Source organism: Zea mays, chromosome 2 (assembly GCF_902167145.1).
Source record: "Zea mays cultivar B73 chromosome 2, Zm-B73-REFERENCE-NAM-5.0, whole genome shotgun sequence".
NCBI classification, from domain to species: Eukaryota; Viridiplantae; Streptophyta; class Magnoliopsida; order Poales; family Poaceae; genus Zea; species Zea mays.
Genome location: NC_050097.1, coordinates 3,247,038 through 3,263,156, shown reverse-complemented (window position 1 = coordinate 3,263,156; position 16,119 = coordinate 3,247,038). Strand labels below are relative to the sequence as shown.

General features: G+C 42.8%; 2 protein-coding genes across 6 annotated transcripts; both read right to left on the bottom strand.

Annotated features, from left to right (window-relative positions):
- Positions 1-1,921: 1,921 nt before the first annotated feature.
- LOC109943946 (F-box/FBD/LRR-repeat protein At1g13570-like) lies at positions 1,922-6,996 on the bottom strand. Of its 2 annotated transcripts, none has more exons than XM_035965011.1 (5): positions 6,853-6,996; positions 6,101-6,249; positions 5,063-5,962; positions 4,746-4,946; positions 1,922-2,364 (listed from the first exon to the last, which is right to left on the bottom strand). In XM_035965011.1, the coding sequence occupies exons 2-4, from the start codon at positions 6,233-6,235 to the stop codon at positions 4,767-4,769; spliced, it is 1,215 nt and encodes a 404-aa protein (XP_035820904.1). In that variant the 5' UTR covers positions 6,236-6,249; positions 6,853-6,996; the 3' UTR covers positions 1,922-2,364; positions 4,746-4,766. The 2 variants fall into 2 exon arrangements, with proteins under 2 accessions (XP_035820904.1, NP_001381994.1); NM_001395065.1 differs by having other exon boundaries at positions 1,946-2,364; positions 4,791-4,946; positions 6,853-6,964.
- Positions 6,997-8,166: 1,170 nt separating this feature from the next.
- On the bottom strand, positions 8,167-13,245 carry LOC111589226 (F-box/FBD/LRR-repeat protein At1g13570). 4 transcript variants are annotated; one of them, XM_020547982.3, is made up of 5 exons: positions 13,101-13,245; positions 12,357-12,505; positions 11,319-12,218; positions 11,002-11,202; positions 8,167-8,619 (listed from the first exon to the last, which is right to left on the bottom strand). In XM_020547982.3, the coding sequence occupies exons 2-4, from the start codon at positions 12,489-12,491 to the stop codon at positions 11,023-11,025; spliced, it is 1,215 nt and encodes a 404-aa protein (XP_020403571.1). In that variant the 5' UTR covers positions 12,492-12,505; positions 13,101-13,245; the 3' UTR covers positions 8,167-8,619; positions 11,002-11,022. The 4 variants fall into 4 exon arrangements, with proteins under 4 accessions (XP_020403571.1, XP_023157350.1, XP_035821035.1 ...); XM_023301582.2 differs by having other exon boundaries at positions 11,047-11,202; positions 13,101-13,244; XM_035965142.1 differs by having other exon boundaries at positions 12,907-13,236.
- Between the last annotated feature and the right edge of the window lie 2,874 nt (positions 13,246-16,119).

Here is a 16,119-nt window from a genome sequence, read left to right as displayed (position 1 = left end):
AGCGATTTAAGAATGCACAATATATCCTTCATATCTTTCTGCTAATTATTTACTACGGAAATAAAAGCAGAAAAATAATACCAGATTTAATCCATAAACATAACACATCTGATGTAAAAAAAATGTTCTCATGTTTAAGCACACATTTTTCTATTAATTATTTGCGACTAGAAATAATTAATTAAAGTAGAAATCGCAACACAAACCATGCTTGATTCTATTTATTATTTTTATTAGGAAAATAGGATAAAATAGCATGAAGCATGTATATAAACTAAAACATGTATAATGGAGAGATATTTTTTTCTTCCACCGCTCGCAAGTTTCCTATGCATACACCTCTAGTCAATCAGCTGCATGTAGGCATGCGGCTTTGGCTTTGTTTTTTTCTCAGTCACCGCAATAATAGGCAACCGCTTTGACCAGGTACGGGAAAAAAACCGTCAGTGGCTTGCATGCAGCATGCAACCATTCATACGGCGTGACAGACGTCGTGCTCCAGTCTCTAGCAGCGCGCGGGGGCGCGAAAAGGAATCCCGTGGATCGACGGGTGCGCGCATGCAGCCACGAGACGAGGGAGTGGTGGGACCCGCGCATGGCCATTTTGACCGTCGGGGCAGAAGGCCAATAGCAGGTACGCGACACCAACTTCCGCCGCCGCCGCCCCTATCCCCAGGCTTGCACTTTTTTCTCGTGAGTTGTTACCAGATGCGCTTGCTCTGCTGGAGCTCGCGGCGTCGTCGATCAGCATCCAAATCTGGATGCCTAGCTAGCGCGACCTGACCATCTTCTGGTGAGAGCTAGCTGCCACGGGTGCGGGCGCTTCCGGCACGGACGCAACATCATGACGGAGACAACAAGTTGGTGGCGCACAGATCACACCAGCGGGTCAAGAAAACATACCGCTCGATTGCGTAGAGGGAGAATCGAAGCCTGTCGCGTAGGACAGTTCGGCTAGGCCAAGGACCTGCCGGCGTGACGAAGAGTTGATGCAGATCTGATCTCGCAGCAACGTTGAGATAGAGCGTGCTGATAACGTGTTGAGAACTACGTTACCACGGATCACCAGATCCGCTCCCTTCCCTCCCGTCAACAGTAGAGGCGCAAGAAGTTGTAGAGGACCCGTCTCCCTTCCCATAAGCACGAGAGAGGAAACACACGGGACACAAGATATAGGGTTGGGCCTCTGGCCTCTTTCTGTTCTCTATTCCATACGAAGGGGTACATATTCTATATATAGAGACGTGATAGTCCTCAGGAGCATATTTGGTATTTGCACACATAACCCGTCATTAGAGTTTCTCAACAGTCCGCACTTCACGGGTACGACACTAAGTCACTTGCTGACGCATGCATGTCCTATATGTATTTAATCGCTACAAAAAGCTGCTTGAGCAAGACCGCACTGCTCGAGGACATGGACGCGACCATCCAAGAGGATACGTTTAGGACTTGCCTCACTAAGGGATGTTTAGTTTCTAGAGACTAAATTTTAGCTCTAGTACATTTAAACACCCCCTAAGAGATGTTTAGTTTCTAGATACTAAGTTTTAGTCCTCCATTTTGTTCCATCGTAGTTTCTAAATTGGTAGATACCAAAACTAAAACTCTGTTTTTATGTATTTCTCATTTTAAGAACTAAAATAAAATAAAATGAAGAAACTAAAATTAGTTCACATAAACAAAACACCCAGATTAAATCATATTAATTCCACTGACAGTTCCTCCTTTATTTCAGTTACATTAATGACAGAAGAATGCTCAAAAGTATTTTGGTATTCTTACCCTTACTAACTAAACTTCATGTGTCCTATCTTTTATTCGCATGCATGCAGGCGTGGGCCACGTCACATGCAACAGCAAAAATGAAACGGTTTTTTTTTCAAACTTAATTTGGTCACTGCCGAGAAGTATACGCGAATTAAAAATGGATGGAGGGAGTATTAATTTACATTTCCTGAGGTCGGAAATGAAAACAACAAACATTTATGACCATACTGGTCAAACCTATGGCATAATCAAACATGGCCACTTGGTGTGACCACCAAAATCCTGTGGCCTATCTTACCATTCTTACAGAATAGTAATAATGCTCTGAAACTCCTCTCCCTCAAAAATATTTTTGATCGTCTCCCTACCAATATCAATCATCCAACCATCCAGCTGAGGACCCCCAATCCTTATCTTTGGATCTAAGACCATACTTTCGAGTCTATTGGCACTCCGAAGAATGTAGTATGCCAGCTCCATTAGCCCCTCCCATACAGTGGCTCCTGAAATAAGGACCCTCTTGAGCCTATTGTGTGAGTACGGTAACATATTCCGTCTGAGTGCCCACCCAACATCCACGCCACCGCCATTCACCTGCATGCAAAGATGCCAGACTTATGAGATCCATCATATCAATTTTTCATATGAATGTGGGGAAAAAAATAAACAAGGAGAAATTAAGCAAACACAAATTACACATTTAGAATCACATCATACATATGAAAACAATAAGAACAGGCCTGTGAAACCAATAAACGTGGAATCAAACATACTTGTAAGGTTTAATGAAACACATACTATCCTAGTCCTAGTGTCCTCTAGCAATGTAACCCTAATAACATCACAATTAGGACTGTTATATTTGACATCCGTATGAAAGTACTACTTACAGTTTACATTTCACATACTTTCATCAATGCCAATACAAAAAAATCCAATTGGCTTCAGAAATGGATAAAACTGTATTGTATCACCCAAATAATCTTCACTACTTAAAAAGCGACAGTGGTGGTGGTATGTTCTACCACAGCTATGTTGACAGGTGGGACTGCCACACTACTGCCTCACAGGGGTTGGACTATATTTTCTTTTGAGTTTATGACTTTTTTCCTTTCTAGTTTGAACTATATTTTCTTGCTATTTGTTTTCCAATTTGAACTATATGGCTGTTATGACTTATGAGTTTATGACTTATCACTTATGTGTCTGATTTGGTTCAGTTTGAGGATTCAAATGAGGTAAGACTTGCTGTTTATTTCAGTTTCGTTCAATTTCAGGCTTCAAATGAGGTAAAACATCCTATTTCTTCATATATAAATGTTATATTGTCTATATGAAGCAATTATATAGGCAAAACATCCACTATATTGGCAAGTCGACGACTAGTCAACTGACTTATCGTCTAGTCACCAAGTCGGTACCTTGTCGACTCGACTTATCGACTTGAAAACCTTGCTTGGTAAAGTTATCATTTGGTGAAAATGATTCACACAACACAAATGAGACCAATGAAATATATCAGACATATGGTGGGTTTAAAGCCTAAGAGAGCAGACCCAGTGCCAGAGGCTCTCACCAACATGATGAGACTCAAGTGAGACAGCTCTCACCGCCACATCAAGCTTGCCCTTTTGGGGTTTAAAGCCTAAGTGTGGCGATATTGAGCTAAATGTTTGGTTTGGTCCCAAACATAGTAACCAGAACGTTCCGGGAATGCAGGAACAACCTCGTTAAAAAGAAGCCAGAGAGGGGGGAAGAAAGCAGGGGAGTATGAGGACTGTGGCTATGGGGGGGGGGGGGGGGAGAGAGAGGGCACAACCAAGATAGATCTGCGCAGGCAGAACTGAAGAGGAGCGCTTCTGCTTGTAGAATGGCTGGAGAAGACGATGGGAACGGTAAAATAAAAGGCTAAAAGTTTGATTTCTTTGAAGGGAAAAGGTTCATTTTACTACCCTCACCTATTCACATTTGGCCACATGACAACAAATGACTGTTGGCCATATGCTTAACCAGCCAGCCCAATGCCACAGGCATATACATCATTGGCTGTTGTTCCTTGTGTTTTTTTTGTCTATTCTCTGTCCATCACTAGTGAATGTTACGAAAATTGTTTTATGTGAGAGCTCAAACCAATATGTGTTTATTATGACATCAACCACAGCATTGTTTTCTTGGCATGCACAATGTTGGTTGGGTGGCCAAAGCAGCCGGTCGCGGGAGGAGCGCCGTCATGGAGGCGGCGAGGAGCAGCGCCACCCTTGCCGTTTCGCGGGAGGAGAACTGCACTTCGCCGTTGTGGGAGGAGGCGAGGAGCAGAGTCGCTGGAGGAGCAGCGTTGCAGGAGATGTGTGGGCTCGGGTGGGTTGTCCGTCGAGGGAGGCGTAGAAGTGTTGTTTCGCCTAGTGGGTCACCGTTGTGGGAGGCATAGAGGAAGTGGGGGAAGGAGTCGTGCGACCGTGAGCTCATGACAGTGTGAGGGAATTAATGGCTGTGGCTGCGTGAGGAAGTGGAGAAGATGAAATGTACATAGTTAGTCTATTTGTTTTGGCTGAAACCACTTCGACTTGCTCCTTTACATTCGTACACGGTACCCACAGGCCTACTTATAAGACCACTTTCTAAGCTGTGGAACATCACCCAGTTCCAGCAATACAATTTTAAACTATCATGTATTCGAGACCTTGAAGCAAACTACCAACGCATGGGCACCTCGGCTTGTATGGTAATGAAGTACAATAGTGTTCAATGTTCAATTGATTGCAACATTGCTACTTTTTTGTCTTTTTAAATCTTTTTTAACTACAACATCAACACTCAACAACTTTTATGTTACTGCAATTTTGAACTGTAGAGTTTTGGATTAATGAGGGATAATAAATATTCAGACAATTCAAAATTAGCAAAGATGATAAACAATATGCCTGGTACACTAGTGCTGCAATTGCTCTACAAAAACTTCTACAGATAAGGCATACCTTGAGAAAATCTATAACAGATTATAGAGTTAGTAAGCCACTCACATGCAATTCCAATTCTTCTAGAGCTGGGGCCAATTCCAGTAGGTAGGCCAAGCGAAGAATCCCACTAATTGACTTAGGTTCCCCATAAAGAGGCAAATACATGGTCAGATGCCTCAGATTGATGAATCTGGCTGAGGTTTTGGAAAACCCTTGCAGCTGAAATATAACCATGAGAGTCAAAATATGTATGAGATGAAGAACAAACATGTCAGGTGCAAATAAAGGTAAGTAATAGTTGAATGAACTTAAGTGCTTTCAGCAACAGACAAAACCTGATCATAAACGAAGAGACCCGAGGTTATCGAGAGTTTATGCACATGAGACAGCGCAGCAGGAAGCTCAGTGTAGATGTAGTCCAGATTATCACCATAAGGTGAGTCCTTAGCTAACAGTTTAATGTTGGCTTCCATTACATTCAGAGATCCACCAAGCACAAATGGAATTGGTTGGTTGGTCAAGTCAAACGATGTTAGATTTGGAGCTTCCAGCTCAATCTTTTTTAGATAGCAGTAGTGCAAACGAACACATCGCAGACGTTGCAGCGGTTGGCATGTGCTTAAACCAGGCAAGGAACAGAAGCTGATGCTCAGACACTCAAGAGAATTGCATTCTGGCAGCATCAGGCACTGGAGGTCTCCCAAAAAGGAAATTTTGTGCAGAGTGAGCTTCTTAAGATTTGCAAAGATCATGAAATCAGACGAGGTTGTGTCCAGACAGACATAGCCCAGATGAAGAGTTCTGACATGTGTAGAGGAGCCTTCTGGACCACTGAAAACGTTCAGGGGGAAGATGTACTTGCTGTTGGCTGGACCCATGAAAAAATCTTTCACTCCAGGAGTGAAATTAATAGTGATGTGTCTTGCTCGCGACACGGAGCAGAAGCGAATCCATCTGTTGACATGGCGAGTGTGCTTCCTGCGCAGCCCGAACTTAATAACAAACTTATTAAGAGTAGGATGAGTGCGTAGCTGACGCAAGAAACTGTTGACTCTCATGGCAAAGTTGGTCCTTGTATGTTTGATGCTCCTATTTCCGGGTTGGAACATGGTGGCACTGGTGAAGACCAGTTTCCGGCAACAGCTTCTCCACAGCCGCCGCCAGGTATGAGAAACAAGGCCCATCTGTGAGGATTCTCTGAATGTCAACCGTGATAGTATGCTACCTAGGATGTCCTGCACGTAGTAAGTAGCGTGAGTAAGCAGCCGAGTAAACTGAACCACTGATTACCTGGTCCTATCAAACTCTTTTGAACCATTTCACATATATGCTTACTGCAAAAGGAGCATTGAACTATTTCGAATTACTCTTACATTCGGCAGATCGTGAAGCTGCACATCGTCTGATTTGTTGTTCCTCTCGAAAGTAATGCTCTTTGCACAGCCTTCCGTAGATCGGATCATCTTCCTAGCAGTTCTTTTGTCCACACCCTCTTTTTGTTTGCCCATTGGAACAGGTTTATCTATAATACATATGCCAGACTATGAGAACAAACAAATAGATATACCCACATTATTGATACATAAGCAGATTCGTGAGGTCTTGTTTGGATACTTCGGAAAAAATCGAAACAAATAGCAAAAGAAATTTCAGAGCGGACAAACCCCATAGAATTCAAGGGGTTCCTCTTGAACTCCCTTCAGAAGACGTGGTGGGGTGGGTGGGGATCCGCAATTCCCAGGCACACAGATGGAGTAACGAAAAATCGGTAAAAAATGATGTACTTCAAAACTGCACTAAATAGATGACCAAAAAAATGGAAAGCTATTGACATGCAGACATGAAATCGAACTTGCGCGCACAAAACAAATTACTACTTCAACACCTACAGTAGGACTCGAGGGCTGAAAGGCAGTACCGGAACAGAACAAGAGGGGGGGGGGGGGGGGGGGGTGTTGACCGATGCAGATGCCTGAGCACCAATGTTTTCTAATCGGTCGATCGTTTCTGATCGCCAGAGCGCCGATCAGATCGATTAATCGCGATTAATCCACACGCCACAACCACAACTACTCAGCAGAGATGAACGGAGACGGAGGAGAAGAGTGGAGGTGTGGAGCCGTGCCTGCAGCTGCAGGGCGCCGTCGCGTCGGGGATAGAGGGGCGCGCTGCTGCTGTATCCCGTCGCCAGGCGTGTTCCTCAGTTCGGCGAGTGGCGGCTGCTAGGTGCCTTCGCGTGTGGGCGAGTGGCGGTGTGCAGAGGCAGTCATGTCTTTTTGCGTATATATAGGGCACCAGTTGCTTTACTCAATGGGCTGGGCCGTTGGGCCAAAAATGAGCGAGAGAAAAAATGAAGCAGACCAAAATTTCCAAATTCCAATCTATGCAGACTGATCGTCCACGCATAATCGTTACCGGTTTGGAGAGCGTCGCGTCGTCCGTGCTTCACGGGTACGACACTAAGTCACTTGCTGACGTATGCATGTCCTATATGTATTTAATCGTTACAAAAAGCTGCTTGAGCAAGACCGCACTGCTCGAGGATATGGACGCGACCATCCAAGAGGATACGTTTAGGACATGTCTCTCTCCTTAAGGGCTTGTTCGGTTATTGATATTACATGTGTATTTGAGTGTATTGGGTGGGATTGAGATGTATTTTGACTTGTTATGGATTTAAACCGACTCAATCCCACCCAATACATGTGGATTATCACCAAAACGAACAAGCCCTAAGAGATGTTTAGTTTCTAGAGACTAAGTTTTAGCTCTAGTGCATTTAAACACCCCTTAGGGCTAATTTGGTGGTAAGGGATTCCAAGGGGATCCATGGGGGAGAAATCCCCTTACAATTCAATTTTGAATAACAAGGGGATTCCTCCCTCATGGATCCCCTTAGGATCCCTTAGCACCAAATCAGCCCTTAAGGGTTAATTTGGTGATAAGGGGATCACGGGGGGATCGGAGGGGATTGAGGGAAAAATAAACTAATTTCCCCCTCAATCCCCTCTAATCCCTCCGTGATCCCTGGTCACCAAATCAGCCCTAAGGGATGTTTAGTTTCTAGAGACTAAGTTTTAGTCCTCCATTTTGTTCCATCATAGTTTCTAAATTGGCAGATACCAAAACTAAAACTCTGTTTTTATGTATTTCTCATTTTAAGAACTAAAATAAAATAAAATGAAGAAACTAAAATTAGTTCACATAAACAAAACACCCAGATTAAATCATATTAATTCCACTGACAGTCCCTCTTTTATTTCAGTTACATTAATGACAGAAGAATGCTCAAAAGTATTTTGGTATTCTTACCCTTACTAACTAAACTTCATGTGTCCTATCTTTTATTCGCATGCATGCAGGCGTGGGCCACGTCACATGCAACAGCAAAAATGAAACGGTTTTTTTTTTCAAACTTAATTTGGTCACTGCCGAGAAGTATACGCGAATGAAAAATGGATGGAGGGAGTATTAATTTACATTTCCTGAGGTCGGAAATGAAAACAACAAACATTTATGACCATACTGGTCAAACCTATGGCATAATCAAACATGGCCACTTGGTGTGACCACCAAAATCCTGTGGCCTATCTTACCATTCTTACAGAATAGTAATAATGCTCTGAAACTCCTCTCCCTCAAAAATATTTTTGATCGTCTCCCTACCAATATCAATCATCCAACCATCCAGCTGAGGACCCCCAATCCTTATCTTTGGATCTAAGACCATACTTTCGAGTCTATTGGCACTCCGAAGAATGTAGTATGCCAGCTCCATTAGCCCCTCCCATACAGTGGCTCCTGAAATAAGGACCCTCTTGAGCCTATTGTGTGAGTACGGTAACATATTCCGTCTGAGTGCCCACCCAACATCCACGCCACCGCCATTCACCTGCATGCAAAGATGCCAGACTTATGAGATCCATCATATCAATTTTTCATATGAATGTGGGGAAAAAAATAAACAAGGAGAAATTAAGCAAACACAAATTACACATTTAGAATCACATCATACATATGAAAACAATAAGAACAGGCCTGTGAAACCAATAAACGTGGAATCAAACATACTTGTAAGGTTTAATGAAACACATACTATCCTAGTCCTAGTGTCCTCTAGCAGCAATGTAACCCTAATAACATCACAACTAGGACTGTTATATTTGACATCCGTATGAAAGTACTACTTACAGTTTACATTTCACATACTTTCATCAATGCCAATACAAAAAAATCCAATTGGCTTCAGAAATGGATAAAACTGTATTGTATCACCCAAATAATCTTCACTACTTAAAAAGCGACAGTGGTGGTGGTATGTTCTACCACAGCTATGTTGACAGGTGGGACTGCCACACTACTGCCTCACAGGGGTTGGACTATATTTTCTTATAAGTTTATGACTTTTTTCCTTTCAAGTTTGAACTATATTTTCTTGCTATTTGTTTTCCAATTTGAACTATATGGCTGTTATGACTTATGAGTTTATGACTTATCACTTATGTGTCTGATTTGGTTCAGTTTGAGGATTCAAATGAGGTAAGACTTGTTGTTTATTTCAGTTTCGTTCAATTTCAGGCTTCAAATGAGGTAAAACATCCTATTTCTTCATATATAAATGTTATATTGTCTATATGAAGCAATTATATAGGGAAAACATCCACTATATTGGCAAGTCGACGACTAGTCAACTGACTTATCGTCTAGTCACCAAGTCGGTACCTTGTCGACTCGACTTATCGACTTGAAAACCTTGCTTGGTAAAGTTATCATTTGGTGAAAATGATTCACACAACACAAATGAGACCAATGAAATATATCAGACATATGGTGGGTTTAAAGCCTAAGAGAGCAGACCCAGTGCCAGAGGCTCTCACCAACATGATGACTCAAGTGAGACAGCTCTCACCGCCACATCAAGCTTGCCCTTTTGGGGTTTAAAGCCTAAGTGTGGCGATATTGAGCTAAATGTTTGGTTTGGTCCCAAACATAGTAACCAGAACGTTCCGGGAATGCAGGAACAACCTCGTTAAAAAGAAGCCAGAGAGGGGGGAAGAAAGCAGGGGAGTATGAGGACTGTGGCTATGGGGGGGGGGGGGGGGAGAGAGAGGGCACAACCAAGATAGATCTGCGCAGGCAGAACTGAAGAGGAGCGCTTCTGCTTGTAGAATGGCTGGAGAAGACGATGGGAACGGTAAAATAAAAGGCTAAAAGTTTGATTTCTTTGAAGGGAAAAGGTTCATTTTACTACCCTCACCTATTCACATTTGGCCACATGACAACAAATGACTGTTGGCCATATGCTTAACCAGCCAGCCCAATGCCACAGGCATATACATCATTGGCTGTTGTTCCTTGTGTTTTTTTTGTCTATTCTCTGTCCATCACTAGTGAATGTTACGAAAATTGTTTTATGTGAGAGCTCAAACCAATATGTGTTTATTATGACATCAACCACAGCATTGTTTTCTTGGCATGCACAATGTTGGTTGGGTGGCCAAAGCAGCCGGTCGCGGGAGGAGCGCCGTCATGGAGGCGGCGAGGAGCAGCGCCACCCTTGCCGTTTCGCGGGAGGAGAACTGCACTTCGCCGTTGTGGGAGGAGGCGAGGAGCAGAGTCGCTGGAGGAGCAGCGTTGCAGGAGATGTGTGGGCTCGGGTGGGTTGTCCGTCGAGGGAGGCGTAGAAGTGTTGTTTCGCCTAGTGGGTCACCGTTGTGGGAGGCATAGAGGAAGTGGGGGAAGGAGTCGTGCGACCGTGAGCTCATGACAGTGTGAGGGAATTAATGGCTGTGGCTGCGTGAGGAAGTGGAGAAGATGAAATGTACATAGTTAGTCTATTTGTTTTGGCTGAAACCACTTCGACTTGCTCCTTTACATTCGTACACGGTACCCACAGGCCTACTTATAAGACCACTTTCTAAGCTGTGGAACATCACCCAGTTCCAGCAATACAATTTTAAACTATCATGTATTCGAGACCTTGAAGCAAACTACCAACGCATGGGCACCTCGGCTTGTATGGTAATGAAGTACAATAGTGTTCAATGTTCAATTGATTGCAACATTGCTACTTTTTTGTCTTTTTAAATCTTTTTTAACTACAACATCAACACTCAACAACTTTTATGTTACTGCAATTTTGAACTGTAGAGTTTTGGATTAATGAGGGATAATAAATATTCAGACAATTCAAAATTAGCAAAGATGATAAACAATATGCCTGGTACACTAGTGCTGCAATTGCTCTACAAAAACTTCTACAGATAAGGCATACCTTGAGAAAATCTATAACAGATTATAGAGTTAGTAAGCCACTCACATGCAATTCCAATTCTTCTAGAGCTGGGGCCAATTCCAGTAGGTAGGCCAAGCGAAGAATCCCACTAATTGACTTAGGTTCCCCATAAAGAGGCAAATACATGGTCAGATGCCTCAGATTGATGAATCTGGCTGAGGTTTTGGAAAACCCTTGCAGCTGAAATATAACCATGAGAGTCAAAATATGTATGAGATGAAGAACAAACATGTCAGGTGCAAATAAAGGTAAGTAATAGTTGAATGAACTTAAGTGCTTTCAGCAACAGACAAAACCTGATCATAAACGAAGAGACCCGAGGTTATCGAGAGTTTATGCACATGAGACAGCGCAGCAGGAAGCTCAGTGTAGATGTAGTCCAGATTATCACCATAAGGTGAGTCCTTAGCTAACAGTTTAATGTTGGCTTCCATTACATTCAGAGATCCACCAAGCACAAATGGAATTGGTTGGTTGGTCAAGTCAAACGATGTTAGATTTGGAGCTTCCAGCTCAATCTTTTTTAGATAGCAGTAGTGCAAACGAACACATCGCAGACGTTGCAGCGGTTGGCATGTGCTTAAACCAGGCAAGGAACAGAAGCTGATGCTCAGACACTCAAGAGAATTGCATTCTGGCAGCATCAGGCACTGGAGGTCTCCCAAAAAGGAAATTTTGTGCAGAGTGAGCTTCTTAAGATTTGCAAAGATCATGAAATCAGACGAGGTTGTGTCCAGACAGACATAGCCCAGATGAAGAGTTCTGACATGTGTAGAGGAGCCTTCTGGACCACTGAAAACGTTCAGGGGGAAGATGTACTTGCTGTTGGCTGGACCCATGAAAAAATCTTTCACTCCAGGAGTGAAATTAATAGTGATGTGTCTTGCTCGCGACACGGAGCAGAAGCGAATCCATCTGTTGACATGGCGAGTGTGCTTCCTGCGCAGCCCGAACTTAATAACAAACTTATTAAGAGTAGGATGAGTGCGTAGCTGACGCAAGAAACTGTTGACTCTCATGGCAAAGTTGGTCCTTGTATGTTTGATGCTCCTATTTCCGGGTTGGAACATGGTGGCACTGGTGAAGACCAGTTTCCGGCAACAGCTTCTCCACAGCCGCCGCCAGGTATGAGAAACAAGGCCCATCTGTGAGGATTCTCTGAATGTCAACCGTGATAGTATGCTACCTAGGATGTCCTGCACGTAGTAAGTAGCGTGAGTAAGCAGCCGAGTAAACTGAACCACTGATTACCTGGTCCTATCAAACTCTTTTGAACCATTTCACATATATGCTTACTGCAAAAGGAGCATTGAACTATTTCGAATTGCTCTTACATTCGGCAGATCGTGAAGCTGCACATCGTCTGATTTGTTGTTCCTCTCCAAAGTAATGCTCTTTGCACAGCCTTCCGTAGATCGGATCATCTTCCTAGCAGTTCTTTTGTCCACACCCTCTTTTTGTTTGGCCATTGGAACAGGTTTATCTATAATACATATGCCAGACTATGAGAACAAACAAATAGATATACCCACATTATTGATACATAAGCAGATTCGTGAGGTATTGTTTGGATACTTCGGAAAAAATCGAAACAAGTAGCAAAAGAAATTTCAGAGCGGACAAACCCCATAGAATTCAAGGGTTTCCTCTTGAACTCCCTTCAGAAGACGTGGTGGGGTGGGTGGGGATCCGCAATTCCCAGGCACACACAGATGGAGTAACGAAAAATCGGTAAAAAAAATGAAGTACTTCAAAACTGCACTAAATAGATGACCCAAAAAATCGAAAGCTATTGACATGCAGACATGAAATCGAACTTGCGCGCACAAAACAAATTACTACTTCAACACCTACAGTAGGACTCGAGGGCTGAAAAGGCAGTACCGGAACAGAACAAGAGGGGGGGGGTTGACAGATGCGGATGCCTGAGCACCAATGTTTTCTAATCGGTCGATCGTTTCTGATCGCCAGAGCGCCGATCAGATCGATTAATCGCGATTAATCCACACGCCACAACCACAACTACTCAGCAGAGATGAACGGAGACGGAGGAGAAGAGTGGAGGTGTGGAGCCGTGCCTGCAGCTGCAGGGCGCCGTCGCGTCGGGGATAGAGGGGCGCGCTGCTGCTGTATCCCGTCGCCCGGCGTGTTCCTCAGTTCGGCGAGTGGCGGCTGCTAGGTGCCTTCGCGTGTGGGCGAGTGGCGGTGTGCAGAGGCCAGAGGCAGTCGTGTCTTTTTGCGTATAGGGCACCAGTTGCTTTACTCAATGGGCTGGGCCGTTGGGCCAAAAATGAGCGAGAGAAAAAATGAAGCAGACCAAAATTTCCAAATTCCAATATATGCAGACTGATCGTCCACGCATAACGGCATAATCGGTACCGGTTTGGGACCCGTGTTGGTAACTACATTACCACAGATCACCAGATCTGCTTCCTTCCCTCCCATCAACAGTAGAGGCGCAAGAACCTGTAGAGGACCCGTCTTCTTTCTCATAAGCACGAGAGAGGAAACACACGAGACACAGGATATAGGGTTGGGCCTCTGGCCTCTTTCTGTTCTCTATTCCATACGAAGGGGTAAATGTTCTATATATAGAGACGTGATAGCCCTCAGGGGCATATTTGGTATTTGCCCACATAACCCGTCATTAGGGTTTCTCAACACTCCCCCTTGGGCGAATACCGCGACCAGCACATGCCTCGTTAAAACTCCCAAAAACCCAGTGGGAAAATATGGAGAAAGAGTACATGGTGACGCAAATTGCATTTGCACTTTGTTGACTCGTTAAACACCTCATGTGAGAAACTTCAAGAAAACTCACCAAGGAAAAGAGTACAACAATTGTCATTAGGACATATTTCGATCTTCTAGATCTAGATTCCATTGAATCTTCTATAAAGGCTAACTTTAGAAATATGCTCCCCCTGATCCTTGCAAAACCGTATCAATAAGGCAAAACATCTTCTGGAAGTATATGCACATAAAGAATTAGCGAACGGATTGCATATCCTTGCAGGGACTATTTTATGAACTTTACCTCTACTCACTTCTAGGATATACGAGGTAAGTGCACGTATCAACATAAATAAGCCACTTTGATTGATGGTGTTCGATCGACTGGATCTATATATTTGATAGAAACTTCCATAAAGGTTCACATATTGATCATCAAGCTGACGCCTTCAAGGCATAGAATATGACATTTACTGTCTCACGATTATGATCAATATAAGCATTCGCTCCCCCTGACGATGACATTTGTCAAAGTCATTATCCCTCATAACTCAAGCATATTCTTCAAGATATATGTCCCATTGTTCATCTGAAATAACGAAAATGGATGAGTTTGGGGTGCTATCATTTTCTATCTTACACCACAATTTATACATAGTTGTGCAAAACAAGTAACATGTCATTCTATAGGACTTAGGGGATAATATAGTTGCAATAGTACTTATTCTAAATACGACACATCGCTCGAGGCATTCATCCATTGCAACATCTATGATGGTGTAACAAAAGTCCATCATAGATTGTAATCCATTAGGGATTTTTCATCGATCAGATACATCGTTATAGTCTGTCATTATGGCACAATGGGGATATTTTGCCAGTAACACCTAAACCTTATAGGTTTTCTGCCATCAGGGCTTTAGAGGATACCGTAATTCCACATCAAGTGGAAAATACCATGAGTAAAACTCGTGGAATGCACATGTGCTTATTCGGTGAACTTCAAGTCCTTTGGTACCTCATCTTATTCCTTTTCGTGTATGTATGGGTCTTTATCCCTTTATAGGGGTTATCAAACTTTAGTGTTCAACACAGACTTTGTTTCTTCTGGAAAGACTCCATCTGGGAATTATAATCTCAACTAGGAGATATTCTCCCTACATAGGAGAGTGATCATTCATCAGGAATATATTATTCAGTATGAGATTTATATGTTGCATATTTATAAATAAAAGATATGAATCTGCATAGGATCTCATGATGGATCTTCAGAATCCTATTAACTGCATGTTTTAATTCATGCCATTTGCCAGATATATTACATAGCGGAACATTGTTTATTCAACACATGTGGGATGGGTCTCTCACAAGACCACTTGAACCATCGCATTCACCACACATTATTTCAATAGTGCCCATAAATGTCCGAACTTCAAGCTCGTGACTTTCATTTTGCGATCATTGGTTCAGCCTCGATTGCATTTATCAATGACCTGATAAGAGAGCTTAAAGCACTCATGCCTAGGACTTTGTTTTGGATCCCTTTGCAATCTATAGAGACAAGATAGGTGTCAACACATTTGTCTCCCACATTTAATAATGATCTTCGTCATTTCCCAAAAACAAAAGATTCATTGTTCTGTATTCCTAACACAATGTTATTGTGCGCATTGCTAGAAATTTCATCATCAAGATGAACCTCTTCGTGAGGCAAATCACCAGCAGGGCGAGTTCATCGGAGGAGAGTTATTACAAATCACGTGAATCTGCAATCAGAACATATGCTTTGACTAAGGCCGATGGATCATATTCGCAGGCATCCCCAAGAATAGATCAAATGCCAATAAGTCAAATGTGGATATGATATTAATCCTGGGTATATTCACATCTACAATTGGTAGAAGCACTCAAACCAATATGGTTACTCCTCAACGATTTCTGACAAACTCCATATACACAGGAGTACACTCCGAACGACGGGTTCAGTTTGGCTTTTGTGCGTTTAATAGAATATTGAGGCATTACACTATATGGGCATTCCTCCTCATAATGTCGAGATGTTCTAAAAGCATACAGATAAAATCCTCAACCACAATCATCTAGTTTGTGGCTAGTGTATGATATTGTGGTGATTTATTTGGGAAATCTTACGCACGCTACAGATAGGAGTTTTATGCAGTGAGCTTTGGACTTAGATTAATGTAGTGGCATGAATACTACATATTTGTCCTTCAACATGAAGGGTTAGTCTCAACATCCAGCGAGACACGCAACAGCAAGTTGCTTCATGGTTACAATTCTGCAAACTTATTTTTATTACTACCAAATGCATAGTCAATCATTAAGATTTAGACTGATATGCGC